The sequence below is a fragment of the Myotis myotis genome, unplaced genomic scaffold (assembly GCF_014108235.1).
Source record: "Myotis myotis isolate mMyoMyo1 unplaced genomic scaffold, mMyoMyo1.p scaffold_m19_p_8, whole genome shotgun sequence".
Lineage (NCBI taxonomy): Eukaryota > Metazoa > Chordata > Mammalia > Chiroptera > Vespertilionidae > Myotis > Myotis myotis.
In genome coordinates, this window is record NW_023416390.1 from 9,228,340 (window position 1) to 9,244,390 (window position 16,051).

Consider the following 16,051-nt stretch of genomic DNA (forward strand, 5'->3'; position numbering starts at 1 on the left):
CAAGGGGAGGGAGGTGGATGAAAATGTTAGGTCTCTGGGGTGAGGTTGGGGTATAAATGCTCATTGTTAAAGCTGGGTAAGTGGTGTAAGAGGAAATATTGTACTATTCTCTCCTTTGTGTATTTTGAAATCTTCTCTAATGCAGAGAAAGCCAGAAAAATTTGTATCTGGTACTTTGAGCTCCAATAGGGGGAGGTGACTCTACTAAGAAATATGCACCAAAAGGTGTTCAGATGTCACAAAAGAATGGCAAACGGTCTCTGCTATACCTCAGCCTGTTAAAGGGAAAACTTACGTTAGCGGAGCATTCGACTGTTGGGCATAAAGTTATGCACAAAAGTGTATGGTCAGGTCACAAGAAGAAGGCCATCTGATAGTTGGACAGGCAGGAACTGTGCGACTTGGGTTTGCCTTGGGTGTGTTACTCTTTTGGAAGGCATGCATTTGTAATGAGGTCAGTGATTGAAGACTGAATGAACCAGCAAAGATAGGTTAATGAATGCAGGGATCTCCTGGATGCATAAGAAGCCAGAGACCATTTCCCAGAGAGGGGATGCGAGAACAGAAGGAACAGACACCAACAGAGGGCCTGAGGGCTATTCTGAGTCTGAGAAGAATAAGTAAAGGCACACGTGTAAGCAGATTTCTATTTGAATTAAGAGAGGAAGCCAAAGCCCAGCCCATATGGCTCATGGTTGAGCATCGGTCTATGAACTAGAGCAAGCATGTCAAACTCACAGCCGGCGAAGTACGTGTGCTGTAGCGGTGGAGACTCTTTCCACCCTCCAAGCAGCAATTCAGCTTCAGGAAAACATTATCCATCAACTAAATTAATGTTATTTCAAATTTTATTGGTATATAGATTAGTCTGCACACTTTGTCATTTTGGCTTTTGCTTTGTAGACATAAAAGAGCTACAACCCTAAGGCAGCTCTACCTAGCTTTATGTTAACATGTATTTAAACAACATTATAATAAAAAATAATTTTAACACTGCAGGACCCACAAGAATATTTGTTTCTTTCAAAGGGGTTCCATTCATTGTTCAAGTTTGAGAAACTCTGCCTAGAGGACTCGGAAGCAGGTTTACCAACTGACATCCTCATTTGAATTGATTTGAATATTGAATATTTTGCTACTCCCTGTGCCTTTCACTTCCCATGACATTTCAAATACTTATTTTTAGAATGCTTGCCAAATTCTTATGGCCCGTCTCCAGCCCGTCATCAGGAAAAACCCCAAGGGAAGCTGGGAGGACTGGGTGAGTGGTCCGCATTGTCCTGCCCAGAGAAGGCAAATGCATCCGGATAGGTAGGTAAAGCCCTCAGAGCGTGGATGGTTGGCAGTGCCCACTCAAGAACAAAGCATTTATTAGCGCTCACTTCTGCTTTTCTGAGAGTGAGAGAGAGTCCGTGTTCATCTCGTGGCTTCACTGAAGAGCCTCGTTTCTCACCGCTCTACCGTAGAACACACCTGACAACGGCCTAGCGCTACCCTAGAACACACCTGGCAGGGAGCCCTGCGCTGTCACTGCCCCTCTGGGCACAGGCTCCCCCTCCCAGCCTCAGGGCCTGGGTTTCCCACCAGAGCAATGGAGATCACGGAAGTCTCAATAGCAAAGGTTACTCTGTTTTTAATACTAAGTATTACTATTCTCATCATTACTATTATTTCCAGCTATACCCAGTTTACTACAGTGGGGAAGCTGATGTAATAAAATACTGAGACAGCCAATCAAATAACATGGGAAAAAGCACGGTAAAAATACATACACACACACATACTACATACATACATACATACACGCACATGCAGACACTTATGTACACATGTGTTTGTGTATGTGCATGTACATATATACCTACCTGTGTACACACGTATTGCATAAGTACATGAATATGGCCTAGTCTCTCCCTCTCTCTAATTTAAAAAGCCAAAAAGGGTGAAAAAATAATAAACTTCACACTGTGCGACTCTAAAGGGTCCCGGGGCACAGCTAGCAGCTGCCCGTAGGCACCGCCCGTGGGAAGCCCGGCCTGTGCTCATTATACACCATATCAGTCTCGCTGGGGGTGAAGGCGCAGAGGGTGCTGCAAACGGGAGGCAAGCCCAGCACAGGATTTTCCCTGCTGTCCCCGCACTTACGTTTCTTCGTGTCAATCACCTCTCTCAGATTGCAAAAGCCTACGAAGAATCCATCAGCCTGTCCACCACGGGATATTTCAGGTAAAGGACGCTTTTACGTTGGTTGGGATTACACTGGGGCAGGGATGGCGTGGGCGCATCATGAACAGATACCTGCTGAGCACTGGCGCGCAGCCGTGCGCGGTGTCAGCCTTCAGTCATGGGCCTGGGGAGGCGGGAGGAGACCTAGGGGAGGCCAGGGACCCTAGGAGCCACTGCCCTATCTCAGCCAGAGGGACACACCCTGTGACCTGGCACAGTCACTGCCTGATGGAAAGGAGGGCTCAGACACCCATGGGCCTTCTTCCCGTGTCTGTGCCGGACACGAGTAGGAGAAGGTCAGAGAGGCCTTTGGTCCTGGGTGGCGCTCTGTTCATCCCCAGGACCCACAGTGCCGCCCGGGATCAGACCACGAGGCGGGAAGGAACCATTCTTGCCCTCGGGTTTCTCTCCGCAGAGGCTACCAGACCCATATGGACTGGGAGAAGGAGGAAGGGGAGCCTTACCCATATTTTGTTTACGGAGCAGCCTGTTCTGAGGTGGAAGTCGACTGTCTGACTGGGGCTCACAAGGTAGAGAGGGGGGTGGGTGCTCCCACCTTCACAGAGTGAGCGTTTCTATGGACGCATTTTCTGTGTGTGGATGCTAATCACCCTGACCCTGCCAGTGGGGAACCGGGGACAGGGAGGCAGTTGTAGTTAAGATCTATGTTTAAATAACATTTTCCATCCTGTATGTTCTCGTGGTGCAGCTCCTTCGGACGGACATCTTCATGGACGCGGCTTTCAGCATCAACCCAGCCCTGGACATTGGGCAGGTGCGTGGTACCAGACCGCCCCGCGGGGACTTTTGGTCCATTCCATTCAGCACATTATTTCCCAGAGTTCTCCAAATGCTTATACCTGCTACAAGTACTCTGCAATATATGTCATATATTACACACACACAAATAGATAAAACATTGAACGAAAAGTCAAGAAAAAGTTAGCAGTGGTTGTCTTTACGTGGCAGAAATATGTGTGATTTACCCTGCTTTATAATTCTCCAGGCCTTCTAATCTTTCTTCAACAAACATTAACTTTTATAATTAGGGAATATTATATAAATGCATAATAATAAAGCCCCATTTGTATTCATATGCATTTGAATTTAAGTAGACTAAACAATTTAGAGAAATATAAGGGGAAAAGAAACGCTTAAAAACATTTTTTCTCTGGCGGAATTTCTGATTTATATCTCCCAAGTAAGTAAATTAACACACCCAAAATCTTTTTCAGCTTTAAGTTAAAGCCTTTCCTGCTGTTGGTGTAGTTTGTTCCCCCTGTCCGCGCCCCCTCACCCCCCTCACCTCCCGCCCCCGTTCCCCTCCGTAGCCTTGTTACTCAAAGTGGGGCCAACAGGCCAGCCACATCAGCGCACCCCCAACCTGCCAACCAGGCCCCCTGCCTAGACCTGAGTAGCAGGTTGAGCAGCTTGGCTTCAAACCCAACAGACAGACCTGTGGTTTCATCTGCCAACAGCTTCCTGTCTTCCTGAGTCCTAAGGAGCTGGCTGACCGAGATTGGCCAATGGGCTTGCTGAGGGACAATTTAATTGGTCCCTCAGTGTTTCTCAAAGTGCGGTCCTCCCACTTGGCAATGAAAGCACCTACAGTGTTTATTGGAAGTGTGGGTCCCTGTGCCCACCCAGGCCCACTTCTCCAACAAAAGTTTGCTGGGCGGGGACGTATAATCTACCCATTTAACCTGTACCTGAAATTCATCCCAAGTCTGTAAAGTTTGACAACCACAGCTGACCTCAGGCCCCACCTCTCCTTCACCTTTCTATCTGCTCCTACCAGCTTGTTCCTGCCTCTTTATTTCTTAAGCAAAGGCCAAAATGGAAATGTTACGATCAGAAAAACCCTACCTTTTACCACTGGGAAAGGGAAGAAAAAGCCAAAAATGTGTTAGACTGGAACTCTTGGACTTTAATCTTTTCCTTTAGGGACAAGCATTTGGAAATATCCAAATTTAGCATTTACATTTGTTTACTTTATTCTGTAATTTTACAATTCAATAGAATGCAACATGTAACTCTCCTTCAATTTTTTAACCTTGAGGCAGATAACTCCTTTAAAGGTGACTATGAACCTTTTTTTCTCAGAGCATAATAGTTAGTTGATAAGCAGAACTCAAATGGCTTGTAATAAAACATATTTAATTTGATAAAATATATTTCTTTAAACCCACCTTGCTTAAGTTTGATCTACTCTCCATCATAATTTATAAAAGGAAGCAAAAAAATCCAGATAGTATAAGAAATACTGTGCACCGGTTCCATTTACTTATTCACATTCTTTTAACATTAGCTCTTTTTCATATAGTTCAACAAACATTTTTTGAGAATGTATGTACCAGGCACTATGCTAAGAACAGAACACAAGAAGGCCAGAACTCATAATGCTTATAAACCAGTGAGAGCTAGAGTGAAGAGAGAGAGAGAGAGAGAGAGAGAGAGAGAGAGAGAGAGAGAGAGAGAGAGAGAGATAGGAGTTTGCCAAGTGGACAGGCTGAGGTGGGGAGCAGTAAAGAGAAAAACTGCCCTTACAAAGAATTGGAGGATGGAACCAATCTGGTGGGCTTGGAGAATCCCCCAGAACTTGACAAGTGTTGAGTCCCTGGAATGTGAGGTACCTGGGCAAGAAGAGCTAAGGCTGGGGCCAGGCAGGATGGCAAGCACCAGATGCCTTTGTAAGTTCACTGCAATGCTTTCAAGAATGACTTACTGTGGTTCAGAGCTCCATTTGCAATCACATTGGGATATATTTTCAACCAACGCCATGTACTTATAAACTGTGACATTTTTGCCTGTAGATTGAAGGAGCGTTTATCCAAGGCATGGGATTCTATACCACAGAAGAACTGAAATACTCCCCAGAAGGTGTGCTTTATTCTCGGGGTCCTGATGACTACAAAATCCCCACCGTCACAGAAATACCAGAAGAGTTCTATGTTACTTTGGTGCGGTCCCAAAATCCCATAGCCATCTACTCATCCAAGGTAAGAACTCAACACCTCTATTTGTTTGCTAGCGCTGCCGTAACGAAATACCAGTTGGGGTGGCTTAAGCAACAGAGATATATTTACTCAGGGTTCTGGAGGCTAGAAGTGTGAGATCAAGGCTTGATTTATTCAAAGACTTCTCTTTGGCTTGCAGATGGCCATTCTCACTGTGTCCTCACATGATCATCTTTCTATATGGCACATGTCGGATGTCTCTCTCTCTCTCTCTATCTCTCTATCTCTCTCTCTCTCTCTCTCCTTAATTTCTTTTTCTTATAAGCACATCCTAAAGACCTCATTTTAACTAAATTACCTCTCTAAAGACCTTATCTCCAATTACAGTCACACACTGAGTGCTAGCGGTTAAAGACTTCAACATATAAATTGGAGGGGAGCACAGTTCAGCCCATAATAACCTGCTCCTTCTAGAAATAATGAGAGTCCCCTGAATTTGCTTTCTTCTTGGAATTGCAGGTCCCAAAGGGAGATGGGGGAGGGGAGAGCAAACGCATGGCAGAGTGGTACTCACTGCCTTCAGAACCCCAAGTGGAGTCTTCACTCTTGAGAGAGATCATGAAATATATTTAAATAAAACAAGAAGTCAAACATCTTGGTTCATGAAGCTAAGTGCCACCGGGAGGTAAAGCTGAAGTTGTAGGTTAATTTCCCCAGCCCAGAGCCTTCTTCTCTGCACCCTTCCCACATGTCCTCCAGACTCAGTTCTTTCTTGTTCGCACTGCATCTGCCCACCCTCTCCCCAGGTCAGAAAGGGCTTTCAAACAAGTTTCTCACTGAGGGCGATTTGCTCTGAGGTGTTAATAGCCACTGATATAAGATGTGTTGACGCACACGCTCCATGGCCGTGGGGTCTAACTGGCCCATGTAGACTTGCAGCAAAGATTCTCAAACACATGTACAAAAGCACAACTTCTCCAACTTAAGTGCCATTCTGAGCCCACAACTGGCCAGACTCATGGCAACTTTAACCTCAGGTTTTCAGGAAACTACCTCTGTTTCTTAGGAGTAGGTCAGAGTTGGGAGGAAGGTGAGTCTTTCGATATGAATAGCCCCTCTCTCCACTTCTGCACCAGACTTTGTCCAGGGCTATCTCTAAAGACTGTCCTGGCACAACCCTGCCTCTTGGGGTCTAGCCCCCTCCCTTCCAGTTGTGCTCCAAATAGGGCACAGGACCTCTCTGCTCTTGCCCCCTCCTCCTCACCTCACAGGAAACCCCTTCTTCTGCCAGCTCCACCTTTTCCTCCACATTTGCCTCAGAGTAAAAGGCACAGCCTGGGGCAGTCTTTATCTGCTTTGGGCCCTTTGTCCCATCTCTCTACTAAGACCCTGGACATAGACCAAGGACCAGACTCCTTTAAAGAAAGAAAGAAGGAAAACCAGTACAAGAAGCATTGGAGGGTTATTCAAAATACAATGTTCATTCACACTGTTAATTCAAGAGCATCCAGCACTCACCAGGAAAGTGCGCACAAAGAAGGCTTCAACGTCCACTCTTCAGAGGCAACACCTCACTGTCTTTCAAGCTCAGCTACAAAGATTGTGGTTCTTTTGCTGTGGGTTTGAATTAAACACACATGGCCTAGAGCAGCGATTTTCAGCCACGGCACACGGGGTGAAAATTGCGGGTCTAGAGGCCAAATTGAAGGACTCCAGAGGGCACCAGGGGCTTTGGTCTTCTTGCCCTGGGCAGGGGAACAGATGTTTTTAGCTGCCCTGCTATCCTGATGTCCTGGAGCATTTTCATTAACTACAACCGCCCACACCAATCCGCGTGGGGGGATGGGTTCTGGCAATTCAGAGGCACCCCACTCTGAGGGTTAGGAAGCCAGAGGAGGTGAGTGTGCGCGAGAGTGTGCGAGTGCATGTGCGTGTCAACACAGACTAGCAGTCCTGAAGGAGCCATGCCTTTCTGACGGCCTCCTGCCCTCCTTCTCAGGGATTGGGTGAGGCTGCAATGTTCATGGGAAACTCCGTGCTTTTCGCCATACATGATGCAGTGGCTGCTGCCCGAAGAGAGAGGGGCTTGACCAACACCTTCATCCTAAACAGCCCAGTGACGCCTGAGGAGATTCGGATGGCTTGTGCTGATCAGTTCACCGACATGGTAAGGTTGGTGAGGACGGGCCCCTGCTGGGACCCCTCTTCCACGGCTTTCAGGTTCTCGGGATGAACGTGGTCTCTGTGACAGAATTCTCGCGCAGGTTCGACTTTTCCAATGAAAATTCTCTTCTTTTCTCCACTTGCTACTTCCTATATGCTCCAAAGCAGCTGCCTGCAAAGTGAGTGAACCTCCTAAAATAATGTTTCACTGTTTCCAGCCCCAAAGAAAAGCACACTCAACTGAGTCAGTGCTGATAGCAAGTGGTATATATTTCTGTTTGTTTCCAGGAGGCTTTATATTTCTTCCTTGATTTCAAAAAAGGGGGGAGGGGAGAAATATATAATACTTTCAACAATAAATTTTTTAAAAATAGCAAATGAGTATGGTAGGTTATTTCTTTAAACATTTGGTCAAAAAGCAGTTGATGTGGTATTTGAATTACCTCAGTAACCAAATTAGATTCAATAGATATCTGATCTGGTCAATTATTTGGAAAGTATCTTTCAAGCAAACTAATAAAAAGAATTTAAATGAAAATATCAAGTCACTGGGCACTTGTTAAAAGAACAGTTTCATTTTTCAGCTGCTGAAAATACATCTAGAACTATCAGCGACTGTTTCTATATTCAGCTGCTCACTATAGCCCTACATGAGTCTGGTATAAAATTAGACTGCGGTTTAGGCCTTTGACATTACAGGGCTTCTGGGTTTAAGATGCATTTTATCCCCAAACATTATGAGAATGAGGAGATTTATGACTCAAGGTTGGAAAGAAATGTGAAAATTATAAAATTTTGGTAAGAATAAAATGGACACTGACTTGTTCTTTTTTAAAAAAACGAACAATATTTCTTTTGAATTACAACATTTTTCATATAACAGCATTTTTTTAAACAGAAGAGACATTTATTTTTCTTAAACAAAAGGAAGTTCTGGATCCCAGGGCAGTCCAGTGATGCCATCAGGACCCAGGCTGCTTCCATGGTCCTGCTTCCCTACCCATTCCAGGTCCTGAGAGGGTGGCTTTCAGTCTCCTGGTTATGGTTGCTGGCTGCTCCCCAGGAGTCTGACTGACTGCTCCATGATAGGGGTACAGAGACAAAGGCTAGTTGGACACGCCAGCAGAATTCTGACCTCTTTTTTATTTTTGTGGCTCTGAATCTCAGCTTTCATTTTACTGCAGAGATTAAACAGTATTTCTTTTTTGACCCATTTAATACATTTTTTGTTTTGTTTTTTACTTTTCAATTACAGTTGGCATTCAATATTATATTAGTTTCAGGTGTACTGTTTAGTGGTGAGACATTTAAATAACTTATGAAGTGATCCCCCCATACCTCTCATACCCAACTGATGCAATACATCAGTTATTATAATATTATTGACCATACTCCCTATATTGTACTTTACATCCCCATGACTATTTTGTAACTATTTTGTCAATTTATACTTCTTAATCCCTTCACCTTTTTCACCCAGCCCCCAGGCCTCCTTTCACCTGCCAGTCATCAGTTTGTTCTCCGTTTCTGTTTTGTTTGTTCAGTATAACAACATTGTATTAATAACCGTCTACCTTTATTTTATCTTTTTCAGATCCCCAGAGATGACCCTTCAACATTTACACCTTGGTCCATCCGTGTGTCTTAATCTTATCTTTTTTTTATAAAATGAAAGGGTTGACCATTGCCCTTAAAATTCTCAAACCAGAGCAATATATATGGTATTTCCCAAATGTCAATGATAATTTTAGCTTTTTTATTTTTTAATCCTCACCCGAGGATATGTTTTGTTCATTATTAGAAAGAGGGGAAAGGGGGAGAGAGAGAGAGAGAGAAATATTGATGTGAGAAAGAAATATTGAACAGTTTCCTCCCATACATGCCCCAACTGGGAATTGAACCCACAACCTTTTTGATGTATGGGACAACGCTTCAGTTAGCTTAGCCATCTGGCCAGGGAAATTTTAGCATTTTTTAAATCACTCTCTATAGTTTTGGTCACTGCATGATCATATTTTAGGAAGCAAATTTTCACTAAAAGGTATAATAAAGAATCAAAATTCTCCTTTTCATTTGCATTATCCTGAAGATATACAGCATCATGGGGGTTCCATCTTAGTCCATGTCTTGTCCTAACAGAATACCATAGACTGGGTGATTTATAAAAAAAACACACACACATATTTGTTTCTCACAGTTCTAAAGACCAGGAAGTCCAAGATCACGGTGCCAGCAGATTTGGTGTCTGGTGGGCTCCTGCTTCCTGGTTCACAAACTGCTATCTTCTCACTGTGTCCTAATTGGGAAGAAGGGACACGGGTGCTAATCCCATAGATGAGGGCTTTGTCCTCATTACCTAGTCGCCTCCCAAAGGCCCCACCTCCTGATACCATCACCTTGGGGATTAGGAGGTAACATATGAATTTGGGGAGGACACAGACATTGAGTCCACAGCATTCCATGCCTACCCACCACACCCCACAAATTCATGTTCTCGTATGCAGGCAAATTGCTCTCCAACTGTGAACCTGTGATGTCAAACGTGTTACGTGCTTCCTAAACGTATGGTGGGACAGGCATGAGCTACACAGTCCCATTCCCAAGGAGAAATAGGAGTTTCATTCCCAAGGAGAAATAGGAGAGAGGAAAGGGATGGCAAGCCCCATGGATGTTCCACTTCTGAAGACTTGAAAATACTCCCCTTTGGCTAGGTGGTCTACCCTCCAGGCCTGGTCCTCATACTCTCCCAGACTCAGGGCAGGAAGGAGTTAGATGACTCATGTGGCACTCCTGAGTGTGCACACCAATGTCAAACTTTCTCCATCCCCAGTCACACCCGAAGGACCAACCTCTCCTCCAGATTCCAGGCACTGGAGAGGATCCCACACACACAGCCTAAGGCCTCACTGGTCCCCAGCTTCCCATAAGCCCAGCTGCCACCTGGCTCAGCAGAGACTGAATGGTTGGAGCTGGGAGGGGAGGGAAGAGGCCTCGTAGTCGATAAGGTTGAGAATGGAGGGCCTGGACAATGGGCATTTAATGACCAATCAAGGGTCCTAAAAAGTGCCCCACTCCTGGTCACCTGTGCTCCATCTTCGGCTTTTGAAGAGCTCACAGCAGAGGGCAACACACCAGGGACACGGGAGTGTGGCCAGTACTTTTCCATTGGCATCAGCAAGCAAGATTTGTTACCGTGTTTTTTTCCAGAAATAGGTTTGTTTTGGTTGCGGGGGAGGGCAGTGTCCTTTCCAATATTAATTCCGTCATTGGGTAAAAGGGTTCTTTGATGTAACCAATTCATGAGACCTTTCTTACAACAAATATACAAACGCCTGAGTCAGGAGGTGGGAGTTTCTCTCACCCACCAGAACAATCCATTTAAAGGTGAAGAAATTCGGTCTTGCCATTTCATGAAAGAAAAAAAAAATCAGTGGTTGTTTTTCTCCATTGTCTGACATAAGATCGGAGGGGAGCCCTTGGTGGAGACAGCAGCCTGACTTCGCGCTGCGGTCAGCCCTTGGGTCACTCTGCACTGAGTGATTTTTAGACTGAGTTCCCAGAGCCCTGGGGTTTCTGAAGGAGAGAAAGCCACAGGACTTCAGCCTCACCCCCAGCAGGCTCAACTAGCCTTGCTGTTGAATTTGTTCACACCGCATAAGGTTTCATGCAAACAAGTTCCCCTGGTGGAAACAAGTTTGAAAACACTCTTGATAAATCAGTCAAGGTCAGTTTTCAGTCTCCCAGAAAGTAGCAGATCTGGTTCCCTTAATCCGAAGCGCTTTCATACTTGATAACTCTAATCCCACAATCCGAATCTACATTACCCGCTTGCATTTTCTGTTGGCGCTGGAGGACTCCTTCCTATAAATACTGGGACACACCATGAACTGTGGTTTTGTTGGCAGCATCCCTACTCCTGTAAGTGGGAAGCGTGTGCTCTCTATGTTCACCGCTTCCCTCTTTTAAGGTGCAGAGTGAGATGGTGAAGGGATTGTGGAGCCTTAAAAACAATGCCTGGGTCACTTCTCCCCAAGTGCAAGCAGCCATAGGAAGGGCCTTTGCCTCCACTCCCTCCTTCCCCAGCCTGCCCCGCCTCCATTCCCAATTCCCACAGAATCAACTCCTACTCATCTTTCAGGCCTAGCAGTCCCTTCCTCAGGCCTTCCCTGATCCCTTTCCCCAAAACAAAGCTCCTCTCCCTGGTCTATGCTCTCACAATGGTAAATATTCTATCTCAGGTTAATTTTCTCTCTCTTGTTAACCATCAACTCCTTGGAGGAAGAACTCTTGTTGATCTTGTTTTTCACTGTGCCTCTACCACTTAGCATACTGCATGGCGCAAGCTGGGTGCTCAGTGTCTACTGGGTAAATGAATGAGTGAATTAACGATGCCTTCTTCATTTAAAGTATTTTTAGATAATCAGCCAAGCATTTATTAACTCCTGCAAAGAGCAAGCTACCATTCATTCATGTGGGGGATACAAGTAGCTCTTCTAACCTCCAGAAGCATATTACTCAATTGGGGAAATGAGACACAAACATTGAAAAGATAACCAACTATTAGTGGCAGATAAGAGACTGGTTTCCTGGTCCCTGGTTTATTAAATGAAAAGTAAAGAAGTGATTGTTTGGATCTGCAAGTGTGTTTTGAATTGAAAAAAGGATAGAAGGAAGGTTTGCTGCTGCTTTTTGGTGGTAGGTTAAAAGGGAGGAGGGAGGGGGAGGGCAATCACAGCAGGACAGGATCAGGGCTGTTATCTTTGCAGACACAGAGAGCCTCTCAGACACTCAACCAATACTTATTGGGCATTTACTCTGTGGTCGGCACCATTCTAGGCCCAGGGATACAGTGACGTCCCTGCCCTTGTGGCGCTTACATTCTAGCAGAGAAGGCGAATGAGGTGAACAAAACTCCGGGTCAGGCAATGATGAGAGCTCTGGAGAAAATGAAATGGGTGGTAGAAGAGAGCAGGACGGAGGTGAGACTTCAGACTGGAAGATCAAGGAAGGGCTCAGACCCAAATAACAAGAAGGCACCAGCTACGCCAAAGTCTGAGAAAACAGAAGTTAAGGCAGAAAATATAACTTGCACCAAGGCCTTGGGACAGGAAAGAAATGAGCACATTCAGGAAGCAAGGAAAGAGCCAGTGTGGCCAAGATTATGAACAAGAGAGACAGCGGTTGAAGATGTGCTCAGAGAAGTGAGTGGGGCCAGTCCCGCGGGGCCTCCATGGAGAGCTTAAGGGGTTTTGTTAGGTGTGTTGGGAGGCCAGTGGAAGGTTTCAAGTAGAAGAATGGTTGAGGCAGAAGAATGATGAGAAGGGTAGTTGGGCTAGAGCAGAAGATTGTTTTTGAAGAGCAAAAGAGCCTGAGGCCAGCAATAGGGACAGATCTTGGAGGGCTTTGCACACTGGGCCTAGGAATTTGGTCCTCATGTTCTAGGCCTCAGAGAGGTACGGAGCTATTTGTAGCAGAAGTAGCATGATCAAAAAATCTGACCTGCGGCCCTACCTTATTCACATTGTCGCCTCCAACTTCTCCCATAACCCTGTTGTGGATTTATTCAGCAACTGTATAACATATATGAAACACCCAAACACGCACACACAAACACGTGCACATGTGCGTAAACACTCATCTCCACAGGTGCACGAAGATGGGCAGGCCTTGGACCTAGACATTGAATAATAAAGTTGGCAGCTTCCAAGTGCATTTGGTTAGGGATGTTTCTGGACTAGCTCTGCGGTGGGAAGGATTCTGAAGCCACATCTAGACCAAGTGGGAAGGAGGATCTTCCTTAGTTAGCCAGGTCAAGAGGATGCCAGGTATTTGTTGTCTCTGGCCTGAGGCACTGTCACAGTGAGTTCGCTTTAAGACAAAGGGTTGACTCTAACCATGGCATGCCAGGGCTCCACACACTCATGAAGGAAGTGGGCTGGGGGACAGAGAGGTCTTGCCTCCTCTCCTGAAACTAGACCACTTGAACAGCTACCTGCATCACCCACATGTGAGGCCAAGTCCTGGGCATTGCTTCAGTTGAAAGAATAAGAATTGCTTGATTTTAGCTCCAGACATCTAACTGGAGATACTCAGAAAGATCAAAATGATATTGTTCTTTTGATCAAGAAAGGAATCCATCTATACACTCACAGGTATTTAAATCCAGGAGACCTTGGTTATAGTTCCCACTTTGCCACTTACGTTCTGCATGGTCCAGAGCTACTGGTCTTACCTATCTGAGCCTCTGTTTATTTATCTGTAAAGTGGTTGCCTTGACTACATCACTATTTTCCAGTGGACCAATCCTGCGGGTGGGGAGGAAGTAGGAAGGGTAAAGAGGGGCTGGGTGAATGCAGCACCCCACACTCCACTTTAGGGCACAGATGGGAATTGTCCATATGGCTTCCTACAAGGAGACATTTCTACAATTAGAATGAGATCAGCATTGGGAAAAGGGGAGGTCCACTTCTCTCTCTTTGAGAAGAAGGAACCCATCCAGGGGCTGAGGCAATGTACAAAGTGGGTTTGAGCTTAAATGGTTGTGTATGGTTTTCACACTGAGGCCCTCCAACCTCAGAGTAAGCAAGAAGGGATGTGGGCCATGCACAGAGCAAGCTTTAAAGCCAGGATTGGTCGGAGGCAGAGTGAGGCACAAGGTAAGAGGCGGGACCACACAGGTGCTCTAGACTTAAAAGGCCACGAGGCCAAGGAGTCTGCTCTCTGGACTCCAACTGCCAACTTCCACACAAGGAAGGATTTCAGTGCTTGGACCTGAATCCTTTGTGCTCAGTCCCGTGGCTGGTGCCAAAGAGCATACCCACCTAGAATTGTAAGGTGAAACCTGTTTACAGGTGTGATGCTTGGCCTGCCGCAATCCGATGAGTTGGTTTTCTTTGTGAACGGGAGGAAGGTAAGTGTTGGGGGTTACGACCAGTGCTTGAGACCACAGGAAACTACTAGCTGCAGGGGAGCCTTTGTGGCCCATTTGGGTTGAGACTTCTCCAGAAAGGAAGAAGAAGCCAGGGACTGGAACCCATACTAATTTGGCCTGTTCCCCATTTAGCCATGGCTCTGCCTCCGGGATGTGGGCGACGGTAAAGCACTGGGGTTAATTGCATGTGCCTCGGTATCAGTCTTGGGTCCAATCCAGCTCTGCTATTTACTGTATAAACTTATGCAAGTTACTTCTCCTCCCTGGGCCTCGGAGTACCCTTCTCAGAACCCACTTCCTGTGGCGGTTGTCAAGATAAAAAGAGAGGTGCTTCTTTCACTGATTAGGAATCCCCTCAAACTTGTAAATCACCGAGCACTGAGCCTGACGTACTGGAAGCACTTTATCTAGTAGCCTATGCTGATCCTCAAACTTAGGAGGAGAAACAGAGCTTCCTTTATTTTTCTCTTTATCAATTTATTTTTTCTGTTGAGTCTCCATTATACAGACCTGGGTAAAATGTAATTACAGTCCACATTGGGTCCCTTCTTTCCCTGGGCTGTGGCTAAGTTCCAGGAGGAACCTATATGACAAGGAGAGAGGGTCTCCCTTTGTCAGTCTCCCTGGCATCCCTCCCTCCAGTCCTCACCATCCATCCACACAGTCAACCCTCAGTGCCCTCTGCCAGGCCCCCTCCTCTCCTGAGCCCCTCTCTGATCCTTAATGGGACCATTAAGCCACCTCCCAAGGCAGGTGGCTTCTCTTGGGTCTCACCACCTGTCCTATAGGACCCCTCAGCTCTCTAGTCCCATAAACCTAATTGGGATTTGGCCATGTTTACCCACTGCCCACGCCAGGGCTTGGATCAAGAAAGGAGATAGAACATAGAACCTCTACGTTCTCATCATTTCCCTTCTAACTCTCCATCCTGTGTCCAATCGCCCCAGCCAGCAACCACCAGACATTCTTCCAAAACTATCTCTTATGAGCTGAGTCTTTACTTGCTTGTTCCACTGCCCTAGACTTCAGAGGCTCCTTCCTCGGTTTTCTGTTCCACATCCTCTGTGAGTCATGAGCCCCAAATGAAGTGGCTGCAACTAGAACAGGGAGGGAGTTGTGAGTTGGAGAAACTACAGATGTGTGTGGTGGGGATTGGAGTCATCTAGATAATGAAAGCATTATCCAACTGCATTCTCAGGAGATGTTTTTGAAGGACCTGGGGTGGGAGGAAGTGCAGGGGAAAGCTTCTTCTTTTGTTGACCAGGAGCCCCCTCGAGCTCCAGAAAGCAGGTGAATTTTGTTATATATATTTCAGAGAGGGGGAGAGAGAGAGAAACATCAATGATGAGAGAGAATCATTGATCAGCCACCTCCTGCATGCTCCCCACTGGGGATCGGGCCCGCAACCCAGGCATGTGCCCTTGGCCCTTCAGTCCGCAGGTCACCGCTCTGTCCACTGAGCCAAACCAGCTAGGGCAAAAAAGCAGGTGAATTTTAATATCTCCACTTGGAAGCATCTTCCTGTACTATTTTTATTCCTGGAGGTCTACACTAGGTCATGTTTTTCTTCCAGGGAGAATAGAAGATCCTAACATGATTAGCTGAATCTGTCTTTCCTCTGATGCAAGAGAATGGCTGGTGGTGTTTGCAGGACAGTCAAAGGAAATATCCTCAAATAAGCAAATGAGAGAGAAGCACCAAACAAGGTTCCTCCATGGCTTTTAGGGATGAATCCCCCACTTTTTAAGGTGAGGCAGGGAGAGATGCTAGGGTC

The 16,051-nt window shown here is 46.0% G+C and overlaps 1 protein-coding gene across 2 annotated transcripts; it reads left to right on the plus strand.

Annotated features, from left to right (window-relative positions):
* Nucleotides 1-1,166: 1,166 nt before the first annotated feature.
* LOC118661031 (aldehyde oxidase 4-like) lies at nucleotides 1,167-9,418 on the plus strand. 2 transcript variants are annotated; one of them, XM_036318541.1, is made up of 7 exons: nucleotides 1,167-1,261; nucleotides 2,174-2,226; nucleotides 2,642-2,756; nucleotides 2,936-3,001; nucleotides 5,040-5,225; nucleotides 7,183-7,350; nucleotides 8,941-9,418. In XM_036318541.1, the coding sequence occupies exons 1-7, from the start codon at nucleotides 1,205-1,207 to the stop codon at nucleotides 8,992-8,994; spliced, it is 699 nt and encodes a 232-aa protein (XP_036174434.1). In that variant the 5' UTR covers nucleotides 1,167-1,204; the 3' UTR covers nucleotides 8,995-9,418. The 2 variants fall into 2 exon arrangements, with proteins under 2 accessions (XP_036174434.1, XP_036174435.1); XM_036318542.1 differs by having other exon boundaries at nucleotides 1,237-1,311.
* Nucleotides 9,419-16,051: the final 6,633 nt, after the last annotated feature.

What these genes read in the sequence shown, in the direction of transcription:
- LOC118661031 (XM_036318541.1), top strand. Translation starts at nt 1,205, where the DNA reads ATGGCCCGTCTCCAGCCCGTCATCAGGAAAAACCCCAAGGGAAGCTGG. An exon ending in CAGCCCTGGACATTGGGCAG is followed by an intron (nt 3,002 to 5,039) that starts GTGCGTGGTACC and finishes TTTTGCCTGTAG; the next exon opens with ATTGAAGGAGCGTTTATCCA. An exon ending in CTGATCAGTTCACCGACATG is followed by an intron (nt 7,351 to 8,940) that starts GTAAGGTTGGTG and finishes TATCTTTTTCAG; the next exon opens with ATCCCCAGAGATGACCCTTC.